Source organism: Eucyclogobius newberryi, unplaced genomic scaffold (assembly GCF_026437365.1).
Source record: "Eucyclogobius newberryi isolate DKJ021-1_F unplaced genomic scaffold, fEucNew1.0.hap1 SCAF_16, whole genome shotgun sequence".
NCBI classification, from domain to species: Eukaryota; Metazoa; Chordata; class Actinopteri; order Gobiiformes; family Gobiidae; genus Eucyclogobius; species Eucyclogobius newberryi.
Genome location: NW_027315790.1, coordinates 24,302,293 through 24,320,762, shown reverse-complemented (window position 1 = coordinate 24,320,762; position 18,470 = coordinate 24,302,293). Strand labels below are relative to the sequence as shown.

The 18,470-nt window shown below is 42.9% G+C and overlaps 1 protein-coding gene across 3 annotated transcripts in view; it reads right to left on the bottom strand.

The window, feature by feature from the left end:
- Positions 1-18,470, bottom strand: part of rbms3 (RNA binding motif, single stranded interacting protein) — a 334,351-nt gene that overhangs the window by 46,755 nt on the left and 269,126 nt on the right. For all 3 annotated transcript variants that reach the window (XM_072448061.1, XM_072448062.1, XM_072448063.1), the window contains exon 7: positions 3,346-3,452. In XM_072448061.1, the coding sequence (XP_072304162.1) occupies positions 3,346-3,452 (107 nt within the window). The remainder of the gene's footprint in view (positions 1-3,345; positions 3,453-18,470) is intronic.

Below are 18,470 nucleotides of genomic sequence, written 5' to 3'. Positions count from 1 at the left end.
CAGCGTAAAACTGGCACAGACTGACAGCACAACGCGACAGGGCCTGAGCCGCACGTACGTCAGACTTTGGGCACTCGGAGCTGACCACAGTATGTGCTCTCTTCTCGCAGCATCACACCGAGAACTCAGGGGTCCAGCTTCAGCAGTCTAGTCTTGTTGTCGACTGTGAGGGTTGAACAAAGGCCTGGTTCAGTGCAATTGTCCATTCCTGAGTAAGTCGTTGCATGGCATTTGACTCCTTCTCCCGTTTATTTAGTCGTGTTAGCCCTGCTTCAGACCTGGATTAGTTTTTCCCTGATGTGGAACAGGTTTATTTCTCTCAGCTGGATACAGCCAAACTAGATTTCTCTCCAGTTTTATTTCTGAAGTAAGTCCACCCCCTGCTACACTCCATTGATTCCATCGCTTTGCCAAGAATGCTCCACAGTTTTGCTTTAAAATGTGCTCAAAAATACCTTGACAAACATGCAGTGTTATTGTGAGGAAACTGGCCTCTCCATGGTAAATTTAAAGGGGCTGTACCTGTTTGGTTTTTCATGTAATCTAGTAAACTTCAGCTATATTGTAAAAGCATCTATTTGGTTTAAAATGAGTGAGTGACAGGACGTGTGCTGTTGCTAGTTACTGTTAGCGTTACCGTGACAGCTAAACTCGCCCTCAGATAGTTGTGAAAAGCACTTCCAAACTCATCCTGGTGAATAATTAGGATGCTGTGAGTGCATTAGTTACATGTGGACTGCAGCAAACAGTTTGACACAAATTTTAAATCAGGCAGAGCACTTTTAATGCCTGTTGAACATTCCAGGCAAAGCATCTCGGAAAGCGTCGCCGGTAAAGCTGCACAGTCTACCTTTAAGTAAATACAGCAGGCCATATTTCAAGCCACAGGTTGAAGTTGGGGCGGGGCGAGTTCTGAGAAACCATTACCTCAGATGTGCTTGTCATCAGGCTGCACGGGACATTTATTGGACAGTTTCTGGGCTCGCTTTATTCCCCTTAGTTACAAATTCTTGAGAAATTGCGGTAAATGTCAAAAGACTTCAACAGTCATTTTGATATCACTGGAAAGAAACAAATAGATGTGCAATGCGTCAGCTATTAGGGACCGGGATGAATGGTGGGACGGGGGGGGAAATGAGATGTGGTGACCAAGGCCACGCTGTGTTTGCTCACTGGCCTGTTTCATCCTGCACGGAGAGACGCTGGAAAGTGAAACCTCTGCAAATGACGGCGGCAGGTCGACGGTAGTAATGGGTTTCACAGAAAATATACAGAGAATGTAGATAGTAGTTCGTGACAGATATGCGCCGTACTAACAACCAATTAGCTTCACAATTGTTTACTGCGAAGACGAGAGACTTTACTCCCCTTTGTTCTGTAAAACACTTAGAACTACTTTGTGTACGTATTGTGCTCTGTAAATAAACTTACTTTACTTGCACTACTGCCCACTTCACGTAACATGCTCGTCTCGTGGTTGGTAGAAGGATTTACAGAACCAGACAGCTCCGGAATGTCGTATTTCATGTCAAATTGACTTGTCAAGCTATTTCCCATTTAATAATGCTGCATGTTAATCCAAAGCACACATGGCGTTGTGTTTTGTTTCATGCACAATTGAGTAATCTTGTATATTTGGTCCAACTTTCATTCTTTTTTTAACTTTCAGGACTTTTCAGAACCACATTGTTACATTTGCCAGATATAGCAGCTTAAATTAGGTCCCAATAATCACTATATTAACTTCAATAAAGGATCGATGGAACAATATCTTTCGGGACTCAACATTTGCGTATTACCTTTGCACAGTGGGGAACGTTTTCTCCATGTTTTTATTACGCTAAGATTTAAGCAGATTTGCAGCTCACATTTTTGTACATATAGAAAAGTTTGTTGTTGCTGGGATTCTACGGCTTTAAGGTTACAAAGGTGTAGAAAAAAAAAGTGGAAATAGTCTGCGAAACGTCCAAACCTGTCCTCCGTCTCGGGTTATTACTGTGTCCAGCCACTGAGAGCATACATTAAGAGGTGACAGCTCCACGTGGGTAAATAATTTGGGCTCCGTCAATAACAAGGAGTGTTAAGAGAAAGCTGTTATTGTGCGGTAACCATTTAGCTAACAAGGTGCTTAGGCAACAAATCAATCACCTTGTCTGCTGAGGACTAAATGCCTGAATGACAACCTGAACTACATTTGTTTAGTAAGCTTTTCTTGCGCTACACGCCTCACTTTTAATTGGGCTGTCAGAGGCATGGATTCCAGCTGGACTCGGGGCCAAAAACCTAAATCCTTTACCTTCTCACAGCGGCGCCCGGCCACATTAAAGTCATTTGTAGCACCACATTCAGAGCCGCTTTATGCTCTGTGATGAGATGCACGAGGAGGCTGCCCTTTCGCCGGCGAAGGTGACGTCAGTTGAAGAGGTGACGGGGTTTAAAGCGGTGCCCAGGAAAAAGTGGCATTCTCTCTCACGGAGCTCTGGCTTCACGGCCCCCGAGTGCCACATGTGGGAGGAGAAGCTGCAAACGTACTCTGCTCGTGTTGTTTCGTGTGTTTTATGAAGTCGTTTGTGCAGAAGTCAAGGAAAGGTGCTAAATATGTGTTATAAAGTCCTTTGTAAAAGTCTTTAACACAGGTTTTAATATAGTGGTGAAGTCAATTTGGGTTTCGTGTGGACTGGTGAAAAAATAAGACGATTTTCACGACAATTAAGAATTCAAAGCAACGTATTTTCTCCTTTAATTAGTATAAACAATGAGTTTTAATGAAGAGTAAACAGAAAATGAGGTAAAAGAGGGTTTAAATTGACATCTAATGATATATTTGTGATCCTATATTATACTTCTTGTGGGTAGTTAGCGGGATAACAAGTTCTACTATTTATTCTATTCTATCTTTAAGGTGTTTCTGTTACTTTAAAAGTGTTTGTAATATTTTAATTAATACCTCCAAGAGTGTCTGTACTATCATGTGTTAATGATCCATGCTGTAGTAATGTCAAAACTATTCTATTAATATCAAATCATGATTATTCAGGTTGCAATTTAGGAATTTTAGAAACAAAAATATGTCATTTAAAATCACAAAGTTCATAAAGCTGGTCACAAGCGTAAAGGTGATTTATAAGGGCGAGACAATGTGAGGAATAAAAAAAGGACTTCACAATGTCTTGTTCATGGTATCAATAAGCGTGTAGGACTACAATAGTTAAAACCGCGTTCTTCATTATGCTCGTCCACCAATCGTAATGTTTTCTCTCAAAATAATCAATACATAATCCAATAATCGGACCCACAATGTGATTATCCGCCTGGTGTTGTGGTGTTGTGCGGTGTCGCCCTTACCTCGCCTTCTCTGTGCCACGGCCGTCCGTTCTGGGGGTATTTGCTCTGGCTCTGGCGCTTCTTCTGCCCTCCGTCTGCAAATTTACACAGCAAAGGCTCCGTGGGGGCTGTGGAGAGAGAGGACGAGGCCGTGTTAGCAGAACCGCCTCATGTGACCCTCTCCAAACGACACCGGATCAATAGAAACGGTTACAAAATGTTCTTTTATCAGCGCATTTCATCCAGTAGAAAGCGAAATACATGCGATCGAGGGGCGGCTGATTATTTACTGAAGACCGCAGCAGGTACAAAGATGTTAACAATGATAAAATGAGGGTATATTTTCAATCAACACAACGTGCACACAAGGACGGGACATGGACAAAATAGTAAGCCATAAACCTTCAGCACAGCAGTGAGTTAAATGTGAGAACGTCCATCTGCAATAGCTTTGTCACGAAAAAGAGAAGAGGAGATGACAGAGTGAGGAGACTGATGATTGATTTGATTACATTTTGTGCTGAAAAGACTGTCAGTAGTTGTAAAGAAGACAAAATCAGGTTTATTCCCCTGAAAACACGTTGATAAAAGACAATTTAATCATCATCTCATCGTAAATAAACGTTTCAAATGCGACACAGAATTAGGTTTGGCCCTCAGCGCGCTAATACTTTTGTCGAGGAAAAGAGTTTGGCCATTCCTGGGCTAGAGGAATAGTAGCACAAACGAAAATATTGAAAGATGAAAATGATGGTGGAGTGGAGGAGAGGCAGGCTTTTTTTTACCCCACTCAGGTCCTGAGTGGGGTAAAAAAAAGACAGTAATCAATACCACTTGTATCAACACCAATTCAACTAAAATAATAACATTGGATCTTTCCTGAATAGTTTTATTATGATCCAAGCTAAGACCACAGGGTAATATAAAAGAAACTACAATTAATCTCTTGTTTAATCACTTTAATGATCATTCATCATCAAAATCTGTACTGAGAATCAAGCCATTTCTGTTAATTGACTTTCAAAAAATGGAGGAAATTACACTCAATTTGAAAATGGACAAAGTTAATAGACTTTGGGCCAAATGGGATGCAGGACAACACATGTAGAACTAAAACTGTAGAACTAAAACGGTGTGCATGTTCTCTCTCTTTGTTCCAAGTTCTTTATATATATGGTTAAAAAAGACAAAAAGAAAAGGTAAAACAGTGACAGCAATAGACCTGATCTGCCATGTCAGAGCACGCCGCCTCAGGCCAAACAAACCCATGCGTTTTGGAAGAGAAAACCACTCGCTTTGAGCCTTAACCACTGTGCATAGTGTGTTGAATTTACACATCCAGTTTATTTTCTCCATCACCTCCTCCTCTCTGGCTCTGCCCTCCCGGAGAGCGCCTAGAAAAATTCCCAGAGCAGCGATTTTGGCAGTGCCTCGGTCGCCAAGACGAAGCTGGCAGCCCATGAAAGAGCAGAGCAGGGTATTGTTGAAATAATAATCACTGTAATCGCACTTGTAAATGCTTCTGAGACGGTAATGCAGACACGCTGTCAGCCAAAAGGATTTCATGAACCGTTCCTGTTCCCACTGCATTCTGAAGCCCTTTCACATGTCGTACGTTGAAGTAATGACTTATTGGTAATGATTTATTTTTATTGAATGTGTAAAATGTTTCTTTTTTTCCCATTTTTTTTTTACCTCTTGTGTGTATCTGTCGTCAAAAGTACAGTATTATGCCACAGTATTCAGCAGAAGTCAAGAAAAAGAAAGAAAAACATGGGTAAAAATAAATAACCTTTAAGTTGATTAACAAAAAATAAAAAATACATTACATATACAAGTCAACAGTCAAGTTTATCGATAATCGTATTTTTTAAGGCCACAAGATAATCATGAGAACTATAATACCAGTGCGAGGCAGCAACAATGAGCAATTTCTGTTCAGTTTATACTCCAAAGCACAAATACATGTAAAGTACATTTTGATTTTTCATGTTTTTTAATGTATCAATATCATACAGAAAGTTTCGTTTCATAAACTGAAGGCAAATGAAGGGTCAATGTACCAACAATCGTAAATAATCATAAAATCGTGATGTTTCTTCTCACAATAATCGTAACATTAAAAATCAATATCGTGACAGTTTATTCTGAGCAAGGTAATTCCATCACTTATTGTGGATGTAATAGCACCATAAGTGTCGTGCTACTCTTTATGCAGCCCGGCGATAAAAGGCTGGTGAAAGTGCAGTGATGACCTCCTCGGCTGCACAGATAACTCTTCAAAGGGCACGTTCTCACACTCGAGCTGCAGGTGAGTGCACCAGGAACAAAAATAGACCCGGCTAAATGACTGCGCTGATCAGATAGAGCCGAAAACAAGCGCCGCGCCGAAAACGAGAGACAGGAGCAATGCGGGGAGTTTTTCTCATGAGAAACTGGTGGCATTTTCAGCCAGAGATCATCTAAACTCCATTACATTTAGTTTACTTGACTAACTGTAAGTGTTATGTTCTTGATCTTGCTCTTTTACATATTTTAACAAGGTGTCTGCTCATTCAAAAAGTACCTTGAGCTGCAATTTAATCAAGCATAGATTTTGTCTGGCACAAATCACACACTTGAAGCGCTGATAAATCGCAGACACATTCTTTATTTTGTAGTAAAATTGCATACTAATGTTAAACGTTTTTCCACAAGTTGCTCTATGCTGCCCTCTGTGGTATATTCATTTGTCTCTATGTAAAATGTAAACGTTAAGATCCATCTCCAGAGACTAGACTTGGTCAAGAGGAGTTTTTTTCCCCTTCTATTGTGCATATTTATTGTCAGCAACAATACAGAAAGGACAAACGGCTTCACCAGATAATGCACACAAAAAAGCCACAAAAAAGCATGACAAAAAGCACAAATATTCTAGCCATTTTCTATTTTATTTTGATTTTTTCTCTACTTTTTTTAAACACATGTTGACCCCAAGTAATTGCTCAAGTAAAAATGTATACGGAGAAAACTGAGTAACAGATTGGACATAATAAGTATTCAAATCTGCTCCTTTCATAAAACCGGACTGTCAAAATGTACAAAGAATAATCAGCAAAATTACAAAAACACAACATTTCTGAAGAAGCACAAACGTTTCTTTTGTCGCCATAGACTTCCTCATACTGTGTGTTTAAACTAAATCATAATAATAAGAACATTCTGAAATGCTGAGTGAATGTTTCTTTCGCAAATCCGAGGCAAAAATGTATGTTTCCACTTTGCTTTGCCCAGAGGAAGCCACACCTGCCCGCGCAGTGGACTTAGTCCGCGCAGTGGACTCAGCCGTAACGACCCGTAACAAAAGAGCGGAAACGGCTACAAAGAGGCCGGGCCCAAACTTTATCGTGCGTTTGTTCCCTGGGCAGGCTCACTGTGGGCGCGATGGCTGTCCAAACAGAGGACACCTGCCGACCCACCGCTCCTGTCATCGCCTTTGTATTAGCGCCGTGACAGGTACAGGACAGGAGCAGGTCCAGGGGCCAATCACCAGCTCGGCCCCGACAGCCGCCTGAGTGACAGGGACCTTTCCACGCAATCGGGACCCCCGACACCCGCGGAGAGCGCATAATGGTTTAATCCGGGATCGTACATGACAGCGGAGAGGCGGAGGGGGTGGGAGGGAAAAGGGGGAGGAAGGCGGGACGAGAGGGAAGGAGAAAATGTGTGGAGGAGGGCAGGGGACGGGATGCCATGGAGACAGGGGATGTCGCGAGAAAGGGAAATAATGAAAGGATGAGAGAATGTAAGAGAAAGAGCAAGAGATGGTGAAAAAGTGAGAAAGAGGGGGGAGCGAGAGAGAGGGAAAGAGAGAGAGAGCGAGAGGAGGGTTAGGGGGGGAAAGAAGGAGCAAAAGAGAAAGGAAAAGAGGGAAAGAGCATTGACAAAGAGAAAATGGTGAGGAAACAGTAAAGAGGGACTGAGAGAGAAAGAGAGAGAGGAAGAGAGGGATGACCTGGAAGAGGCGGAAGTAGAAGGTGGGAGAATGAGAAAGAGTGCGGAGTGGCAAGGGTGAATAAGAGAGAGAAAGCAGGGAAGGCTGAGAGAGGAACTGAGAGAGTTGAAGAAAGGGTGAGAGAATGAGAAAAAAGAGAAAGAGAAAGATTGTGAGATAAGGGGAAAAGGAGAGAGGGAGGACAGGGTGCTAGGGAGGGAATAGGAGCGAAGCGGAGTCAAGGAAAGAGTGAATGAGAAAGTAATACAGAGAGATTGAGAGAAAAGAGGAGGGTAAGAGAATGAGAGACAGAGGAAGAGCGAGAGGTGTGAGAAAATGGGACGAAGTGAGAAAAGAGTGAAAGGGAGAGAGTTGGGGAGGGACTACGAGAGCGAAAGAGGTGAGGCAAGAGAATGAGAGACAAAGAGAGAGAGATTGTGGAGTGGCAGAATAAGAGAGAGAGATATAGAGGAAAGGAATGACTAAAGGATAGGAATATAGACAAACTGAGAGGGACAAAAGGGAGGGCAAGAGAAAGAGAGACAAGGTGGGAAATAGAGAAGCTGAGAGAGGGGGAAAGAGGGAGAGAGAGTGGACAGGGGGATAAGAAGGAGAGAGAAAGAGAGAAAGCAGGAGAAAGAAAGAACATAGAGGGGTAGGGGAGGATAAGAAAGAGAGAGAGGGAAGTCAAAAGAAAGAAAGGAATAGAGAGAAAGAGAGGGAATTTAAGAGCATTAGAGACGGGGAGAGAGAGAAACGAGGGAAAGAGGAAGGCAGAGGGGATGGGTGAGATGAGAAACAGTGGAAGGAGTAAGAAAGGAACGAGAGAGAGAGAGAAAGAGATGTTAAAAGAGAGCGAGAAAGGGAATGGATGGTGGGATGCGAAAGCCAGAGAAAGAGAGTCAAAGAGAGAACAGAACCGGGGTCCAGGAAGGGAATACGAGAAGTGAAAAGTGAAAGAAGGAATAGAGAGTTTGAAAGAGGGAGGGTTAGCAAATGAGCAAAAGCAAGCACGAGAGAGAAAGAGAGAGAACGAAGGGGGTTGTGGATAAGAGTGAGAAAAGGAGAAAGGGGAGAAAGAGGGAAGAAAGAAGGGAGAAAGAGGGGAGAAAGAGGTGAGAAAGAAGGGAGAAAGAAGGAAGAAAGAGGGGAGAGAGAGGGGGAAAAAGATGGGAGAAAGAGGGGAGAAAGAGGTCAGAAAGAGGGGAGAAAGAGGTGAGAAAGAAGGGAGAAAGAAGGAAGAAAGAGGGGAGAGAGAGGGGGAAAAAGATGGGAGAAAGAGGGGAGAAAGAGGGGAGAAAGAGGTCAGAAAGAGGGGAGAAAGATGGGAGAAAGATGGGAGAAAGATGGGAGAAAGAGGGGAGAAAGAGGGGAGAAAGAGGTCAGAAAGAGGGGAGAAAGATGGGAGAAAGATGGGAGAAAGATGGGAGAAAGAGGGGAGAAAGAGGGGAGAAAGAGGTCAGAAAGAGGGGAGAAAGATGGGAGAAAGATGGGAGAAAGATGGGAGAAAGAGGGGAGAAAGAGGGGAGAAAGAGGGGAGAAAGAGGGGAGAAAGAGGGGAGAAAGATAGGAGAAAGATGGGAGAAAGATGGGAGAAAGAGGGGAGAAAGAGGGGAGAAAGATGGGAGAAAGAGGGGCGTTAAACATGTCGTGAGAAGAGAACTGGGGAGATTTCAAATGGGACAAAAATCATTTGGAATGTTAATGAGGCAGAGTCGTTATTTATTCAAATCAAGAGCATGATTTGAGTCAGAGGAGTTTGAGGCATAAAACACAGGAGCAGGCGACCGTGGGCTGCTGACAGGATTAGACACAGCTCTGGTTTCATTTAGCACTAACTGTATTTGGCAGAGGAAAGTGGAGCTCTTCATTGCACTCTTCAGCCTTTACTTTTTTGTTTGGCTCAATACCTTCTAAGTGTTGTCTTTATATTCAAACGCCGTTCAGTTTCATTCACTTTACTTTAAATCAAAAATAGCTTTACAGAGATTCTGACAAAACCTTCAGGGGAAAATACAAATAATACAACAGCCAACATCATATTATTTTGTGTGCAGCCGTATACGATATTTTTTTTTTTGCATAGGTATTCTTTTAAGTTCTCAACATGAAAATTCAAAGGTGACAATATAAGTCGCACTGGAGTATAAGTCGCACTGGAGTATAAGTCGCACTGGAGTATAAGTCGCACCAGCCAAAAAACGCATAATAAAGAAGAAAAAAACATATATAAGTTGCACTGGAGAATGAAATGCGGTTGCAAGTTTGAAAATATCAAATAACATCACATATAAGTCGCTCCGGACTATAAGTATATAAGTATAAATATAAGTATAAGTCGCACCCCGGTCAAAACTATGAAAAAAGGTGCAATTTATAGTCCTGAAAATACGGTAATATATATATTTCAAGTTCCCGAAACTAGATCCAAGGTTTTCTGCCTAAAGGAGCCTGTAATATTGAATAGAGTTGAGGGGAAAGTATTATCATCAGCTTCAACATTTACCGATATGTCACTTATAAATACATTCGAAATACCATGTGATCAATGGGAAAATATGGCTCTTTTACGGTACATTTGTGTGTGACGCCATCATATTCAATAGCATCTGAACACAACCAACAGCCAAACATTGGTATTTAATGAAGTTATAGCTCAATATGTTCATTCTATTAGTAACATATCTTGGGGCGGTGAGAGAGAGTCAGGAAAAGCCCATAATTACACAAGAGGGGGCCAGCAGTCCACCCAAAGACTTACCCACAACCTTGCTGGAAGGCCGGAGCGCTAACAACTCTCCCACTTTGTTCTCATTCCAGTTACAACAACAGCTCTAAACATACACGAGGAGCAATTGTTGGGCTGTTTCCATTGGCCAGTCTTTGATCAGGGTGCACCTCACTTCACACCCAAAAGTTCACTTCCTTTTGACCCTGAAGTCCAGTTTCCCACTCGTGTTTTCCACCAAAAGGAGGAAGATAAAAAACCACAACGGGGGCTGGTGGTATCAGATGAAAAACAGAAAAACAAGCCAAAAGCGCCGGTGCTGTGGGAGATAATTAGGTATCGGACAACATTTGCCGAAGCACGAAGCACGCCGACGTTCCCCTGACAACGATATACTTGTCCCGGAACAAGTCGGCAAGGCAAAATGTATAAGTCTGCAGCCCGAAGCTACATAAACTCTTATGGCTCATTCGCTGAACTATAAGACGGATAATGTCGGGCTAAAGTTGTAGCATTAGGTGTTTTAATTGAACTTTTATGTTGGATGACGCCATAAGAGCAGGGGAAGTGTCTGGGGAAGTGGATGGTCAGGCAAATCGGTTGAGTTTTCTTGCTCCAATGTGCCCAAGATAAACAGTAGAAGATGATTAGCCGTATTTTCCGGACTATAAGTCGCACCAGCCAAAAAATGCATAATAGAGAAGAAAAAAACATATATAAGTATGAAAAGCGGTTGCAAGTGTGAAAATAACAAATAATATCACATTTAAGTCGCTCCGGTATAAGTATAAATAAGTATAAATAAAAGTATAACTCACACCCCGGCCAAAACTATGAAAAAAGGTGCAACTTATAGTCCGGAAAATACGGTAGATGAAAAGGAGAGCTTAAGGCAATGCTTTTCTCATCTTTCAGGGTGCGTACACACTTCAGTCTGTTGTGGTTTGGTCAAAAACTTTGACATAGTGAATGTGCAAGTTTGAATTCACCCATGTCGGGAACTTTTGCCTCGAGGAATGTGTACGAATTGATGCAACAGCGTTTTAACAAAAGAAAAGAAAAGCAATGTAACAGAGTACCAAGAGATCATACTGTAAAAAACTGTACAAAAATCGAATAAGACAGGATTCTTATGTGTGGTTTATTAACCAAAACAAACCGTAGTAGCATTCAACAACGTAGTAACATTTCAGAGGATCAGCATTCAATTGAACCATTATTACCTGCAGCTAAAGATAACTCAAATGTGTCAGCAAATTAGCATGAGCTGGGTTTATCAGACATTACAATCAGGACACAAATGATGGCTATAATGTGATTAAAAGGGAATCAAATGAGTTAATAGGAATAAAGTTGACCTCTTTAATCATTATTATGATTAACATTATCATTAACATTAGCTGCAAATAAGTTCTTAATTGTGCCACGTCCACTGTTTCACTAACAAAAACCTACTAGGTGAATAAGTAAGAACAGAGGTCGTGGAGAGGTCAGGGGGATCTCTCTACACCTGTATTGACTGTTTCAGGTTTAGATGTTCAAACTTTTTGTTGGTAAAATCTGCAGTTTGTTGAAGCCCTGCGAGGCGACTGCCATTGTGATTTTGTAACAAAAATAAAAGGTTTGGCTGTATGTATTTTAATCCTGGTTAACCATGTTTAGTCCTATTTTCCCCCAAGTTTAGATCTGCGTTCCAAGTTTTCTTCTCCTCCTGATGCTTGGATGGCAAAATGTTTTATAAGGAGTGAAAAAGTTATTAAAAACTCTTTCCATGTCACTCAAACTATTTCACACCAGTGCTTTTACTTTAATGATCGTACTTCATGGGGGGAAAAAAGACACGTGTTTTTGGTCAGGGGTCAACAGCTGGTGCTAGCACGGCGTATGAGAACCGCTAATTGGGTTTACGAGGGTTGCTGTAGGAACTGGTAAACATGCTAACGATGGCGGCGCACAGGAGGAACACAGGCCGGGGAAAAGGCCAGTTCACCGCGAGTTTAACAGTTACGGGCGCTGCGTGGTCACAGTTTCAGCTACGTCAAGCACCATGACAAATGAAATTAAACCAATAGCCTATGTATAATCATGGACTACCTTTACAGGCTGAATGTATAAAGGTATACAGGATTTCTGAGTGGTTTTCATTTGCTAAAACGACCATTAATACCACAGTTAATCCCAGTTCCTCAACTTGACTTTTGCCTCTGATTTTTTTCATTAAAGCTTTAAAGCAGACCTCGGCATTTGCGGCCCCAGGGGCTAGATGTGTGCGGCATGTTTTAATCCGGCCCCTAGAAAGATTTTTGTTTCTATTTTCTATGTCTGTAACATCTGTCTGCACTTGTATCCTTAATGAAGATGACATGAACAAATACATATATAAAATAATAAACAATAGATTCAATAGCTTATATTTGACAGAAAAGTTATATTTTATTTTATTTTATATATATATATATATATATATATATATATATATATATATATATATATATATATATTTCACACCAATGATCGGCCCTCCACTACTTGCCTGGATTTGAATATGGCCCTCAGACAAAATAATTGCCCACCCTTGTTTTAGAGGGTCTACATTCTTTAAAGTAAGAGTCGTCCTTTGGTGCTTAAGGATATATAAACAAAAAATGAGAAGTAATGTAAAAAAAAAAAACGAGGAAGAATACAAAATAATACTGATAATAAAGAAAGCAATACAGTTTCTTTATCTTGGAGCCAGTCCTCTCAGCCAATACCAGGCAACAGACATCCATGTATTTCTGGCCGTCAATAAAGAGACATTACAAACCAGCCAAGAGCCCATTGAGCACAGCAGATGTACTTTACAAAAGACACTGCAATTACTCGAGCCGCTTAAACTTGTGTAAGTGTTACTATCAGTGCTGCTGTATGTAATTACATCTTGTTTCCACTACAACATTTGCGGGGAATCAGGGCTTTGTACGCTCAATAATATTCAAGCATTTCATTCAGCAGAGGACAAAAGGAAAGTTGCGCGTTATGACGGTCTCCCAAGTCAAAGAAACATCTTGATTCATATCCGTGTCGTAGCATGCGCCATTATACTAGCTTCATTCACTATTCTAGCTACATCTGCTCGGCACAAATCATGTAGGAACGTCCCCGAGTGACAATCGAGAAAAGTGGAACAGTTTTTAGCCGTCGCATTCAGAAAAGAGCCACTCACTAATGCTGGAAGTCAAACTGGCTTCGCCCGATTTGTGCCGTGGAAGCCAGGAGCGAACACGAGGAGGAGGAGTCCAAAAACTTGTGCCACCAAAATCTGCCACTCGGACCGACCCAGTGCGTGCTTTTCTTTTCACAGCGCGGCGGAGGGAGTAGCTCAGTGGTAGAGCGCTGGAATCCTGCTCTCTCCTGGTAGAGCGGTCAGATCCACAGGTTGGCGGTGCGAGGGTTATTCTGCAGATAACTGGTGTGTGATTGTGTGTTTGTGAATTGGTGACTGGTTTCTTGATGTAAAGAGTGCCTTGAAAAGTAGAAAAGTGCAATTTAAATGTGACCATTTCCCATTTTTTACGGCAACTGTCAGAACATTTTTGGCTGTTATGCTACAATCTTGCTATGGGAGTGTGTATGCTAACTGTAAGATAAAATGGGGACTAAACCACTGCAAATTCAACATAAATCTTAAGCCAAACTTGTGCATTTTGTATATTTTATGGTGGTTTGCTTAGAGACAATATGGCACTAAACCATGGAGACAAGCAGCCGATACCAGATTACAAGTGAGATCTTTTAAAAGTCTTTATAATCAATAAGTTAGGTTGAATTAGGATGGATGGATGGATTGAATTAATTGATCCCATAACCTCAGATGGTGGGTACGGCCCTGCGTAACTCTATGCGAGATTCACTGTTTTTGAAAGAAATATCCATAATTTGACATCTACAAACATAAAACCCTCTGAAGAATCAGTGAGTGAGGCACGAAACTGTTAACCTGAAGTTTGATTTTGTTCTAAAAGGCAGACAACCAATGAGCTCATTCCTTTCACATGCGTCACTGAAATAAAAAGTTTGGCTCGAGGCGCAACGGAGGGAGTGGTGACCAGACTCACTCTTTGTAAAGTGTGTATTTGGGATCCAAGGCAAGATGGTAAACCCTCCACCAGAAAAGTGCACCTCTAATTGTTAGCAAAACCTGTACCGAAATAGTAATATATTTTCCCCTAAATTGTACAAAATCGGAGTACAAAAAGTATAATAGGCCTCTATTGTCTGTCTCAATATGTACCCACACCACAACTTGAGAACCGCTTCAATGGTAAAAAATAATCTTTCCAATTCTCAATGACCACTATGGTTAGAGTTATGAGCTGAGGCCTTTCTGCAAAATCAATTGGATTGCTGGGTGCGCATTACAGTCCGAGCAAAGCCAGGAGGAAGGTAGAGAAGACCATATTTTGTATGGATTGTGCTGTACTGTGCAGCGGCTAGAGGGGATCTCTAATTGGATCAACAACTGTCTGATCCCCATCAGCCAGCGTGACCTGTGTGAGGGAGGAGCCATGAGCCGGGGAAGAAGAGCAGCAGAGAAAGGACACGCCGTGGAGATGCACGAACACGATAAAGAAACATTCGAATGCGTTTAGATGTAACTTCTGATTGTAGTTTTTACCCTGAACCATATGGGCAGAAAAACCCCTCTCCAATCTGATGCAGATAGCTTCCATGTGAGTGAAGTGAACCTGCCTGTGCAAACGGCAACATTTGCACGTCGGTATGTACAAATGATCGAGTTAAGAACAGAGACAGAGCCTTTTAAGGGAGTTACAAAGCTCCAGATTGTGGAGTGATTTCAGCATCTAAACAAGCTCACATTTAATCAAGCATTACAAAGGGATTCAAACACTGCATTAGGACTCTGTACTGGTCATTTCATTTGCATATAAAATGCTTTGATATGTTGATGAAAATAAAATCACAAACTAAAATTATATCAATGCATTTTGGTTTGTTGTTGTTTATTACATTAACATGAGTGAATTAGTCTACTGACTTAAACAATAGGTTCACATTTGTTGGATTTACAGATTTTATTGGTCAAGTGCTAAATTCAGATTCAGGAGAAAGTCTATGTAATCTATTCATGGTCTGAAGTGACATACGCACTAACTCACATACCGTATTTTCCTATTTTTTCATAGTTTTGGCCGGGGTGCGACTTATACTTATATTTATACTTATATACTTATTCTTCGGAGCGACTTATATGTGATATTACTTGTTATTTTCACACTTGCAACCACATTTCATACTCCAGTGCAACTTATATATGTTTTTTTTCTTCTCTATTATGCATTTTTTTGGCTGGTGCGACTTATACTGCGGTGCGACTTATAGTCCAAAAAATACGGGTACTAAGCTAATTTTGTCACAGGAGTTTTCTGGACTGGTCTTCTGCATGTTCTGTGTCCTTTTTGTCGGGCACTACTTCCTGACTGTTGTATCAAAAGGTGCACTATGTAACATTTCAGGCGGAGGGCGGGTTTGCCACCTGCTTGTCTCCATGGAGCTGTTATTGCTTCGGCTCGCTCTGTATATGTGCGGCCGTTTTGCCATTCCCTGTCAGGCCGGCTCTACGGGGAGGGCTTTTGACGGATCCCAGTCGATAGCTTCTCACAACTGCCACGGCAGCCTCGCACCCTTCAGCATAGAAATGAAGACGATGTGCCGGACGTTCTGCTGACAGACGCTACAACGCCGCTCAATGACACGGGCCCATAGACGAGTGACCGCTCCGAGCAGAGAGGACAGATACACAGACAGATATGAGACAAAGAGGAGACACGGAGGGGGGGAAGAGGGGGATGTGAGGGGGCAAGAAGAGGGGAGAGAGAGGGGGACGTGAGGGGGCAAGAAGAGGGGAGAGAGAGGGGGACGTGAGGGGGCAAGAAGAGGGGAGAGAGAGGGGGACGTGAGGGGGCATGAGGGGGCAAGAAGAGGGGAGAGAGAGGGGGACGTGAGGGGGCAAGAAGAGGGGAGAGAGAGGGGGATCTGAGGGGGCAAGAAGAGGGGAGAGAGAGGGGGACGTGAGGGGGCAAGAAGAGGGGAGAGAGAGGGGGACGTGAGGGGGCATGAGGGGGCAAGAAGAGGGGAGAGAGAGGGGGACGTGAGGGGGCAAGAAGAGGGGAGAGAGAGGGGGATCTGAGGGGGCAAGAAGAGGGGAGAGAGAGGGGGACGTGAGGGGGCAAGAAGAGGGGAGAGAGAGGGGGACGTGAGGGGGCATGAGGGGGCAAGAAGAGGGGAGAGAGAGGGGGACGTGAGGGGGCAAGAAGAGGGGAGAGAGAGGGGGATGTGGGGGGGCAAGAAGAGGGGAGAGAGAGGGGGATGTGGGGGGGCAAGAAGAGGGGAGAGAGAGGGGGATGTGGGGGGAGAGAGAGGGGGACGTGAGGGGGCAAGAAGAGGGGGACGTGAGGGGGCAAGAAGAGGGGACAGAGAGGGGGACGTGAGGGGGCAAGAGGGGGAGAGGAGGGAGATAAAGGGGAAGAGTTTCGCACTCGGGGACAGGCAGTTGTCCCAGTAGGAGGCGGGTAAAGAATGTGAACAATGTGAATGATGAAGTGACTGTTTTGAATGAAATGAATATCGGTTTCATAAGAAAACTGCACAAGATAATTCAACGATTCAACATCAAAGATTTTTTGGCCGGTATGTTTTATTAAACTGGACTTTGCAGCGTGAAACAGAGGTGAGAGAAGGGTGAGCATTACAGCAAAACTGTCAGAGCCGGTAATGGATCTCTCAACACAGAGCCGAGCATATGTGCAGTAGCTTCAACCACTCACCACCGAGCAGCAAGACTTCAACGTTCTCTATGAGTCATGCAAGAGGCAGAAATCTATCTGGTAAATACCGAGAATGAAATTGCTTTTTTGCAGAAACTAAGCATCATATTTGTGTTGTGTTTGCCGCAAATGTAGAAATATTTAATACTCAGCCAAATTCAGGTTCAGAGCCGATCCAAAGCTTAAAGAGGAATATACAGAACCAAAACTAGCCTCTGTAATACAATTGTAAACTAAACCACTCAGTAACAGCACAGGCGAACTATCTGATGCGGCAGATTTGAAAGAAGGTTATGTAGCAAAAACACTGTGACACATAATTCTACTTTCCATATCTTTATCCATCTGCTTCTCATTTAGCACGAAACGATGACAGCCAAACTAAGCAGATCAGCCCTGTCTCGTGAATGCAATGACATTGACTTTGAATGTTACACGTTGCGGTATTTTCTTAGCTGTGCTGTTATTCCAAAAAATTCCCAAATCTACAAATAGTGTTTTCAGTGTCTACAGCTTTGTGCGACCGCATTGTGGCGGTGTGTAATTGCAGCGCTGGGCAGCTGTGCAAAGAAAGCCTTGTTAGAGAGCGAGACAGTGTTGTTCGGCGTGGACCATGTTGTTGGCACAGCGGAGTGGGGCATTAGATACATGTGCCATCAACACTGCAGCCGCAAAACTCATGCACGCCACAGTCGGCAACCAAGGTTAGAGAAAGAAGGAAAACTAAGGATCTGGTTAAGGATCTAAGACTGAACGATGCAGCTTTTGTTTGGCGATTAGTAAGTATAATGAGTAATGGAGCTGCCGGGATCTTTTACCGAACACCGGGTGCAGCCGCGTTCGATTTTATGAATAGTTCCAGCGTGAATTTCCCATCCAGTGTCCTCCACATGGGACGCACCACTCGTCCTGGACACATGGCGGGTCAGACCAATACAGTCCTGGTTTAGTCCTTATCCTTTTATTGCTAACCCTTAATTCATACTATTCTAGCCTTGGTTTTGTTCTGGCTTGGTCCTGATTCAGTCACGGTCCAGTTCTACTTTTAGTTCAGGGCCACGCTGCTTATTTTCTTTTTACCAGCGAAGCCTAAAAACTTGGATTTAAACGTCCTGCGCTGCTCCAACATTGTGAACACGTGCCACAAGCACTCGAGAGGACAGTGAGCAGCCGCCACAGTCCTGTCGGCCGATGGGGCTAAAAGCGGCCGTGCCTGACTGCGCGAGTAAATGTTATTGTAATATACGTATATGAGCCCTCATTAGAGCTGGCACGCCGTGATGCAGAGGCTGATGCTGTTGTTGACTCACTATGGGGACGGGAGTGTCAGGAATGGCAGGGGAAGTAGCTGATTGGGCTAAAAAGTGCTCTCCTTGAACCGCTAACTGGGACCTTGAAGCGCGTCCCGCTGGAGTTGGCACCAGATGGACGTCACCACCTGTTTGGCAGAGTAAAGGCTCCGTGCACTTACTCTGAGAGCGGATTCATATAGTCCGCGCTTGGATAAATATGTTTTCATCAGCAGAAATTATTATGTTTGCTTAATGTGTATGGAATATCCTGACATACGGACCGCTTCTGGAAATGAGATTTTCTAAATGAAACATTGGTGAATAAT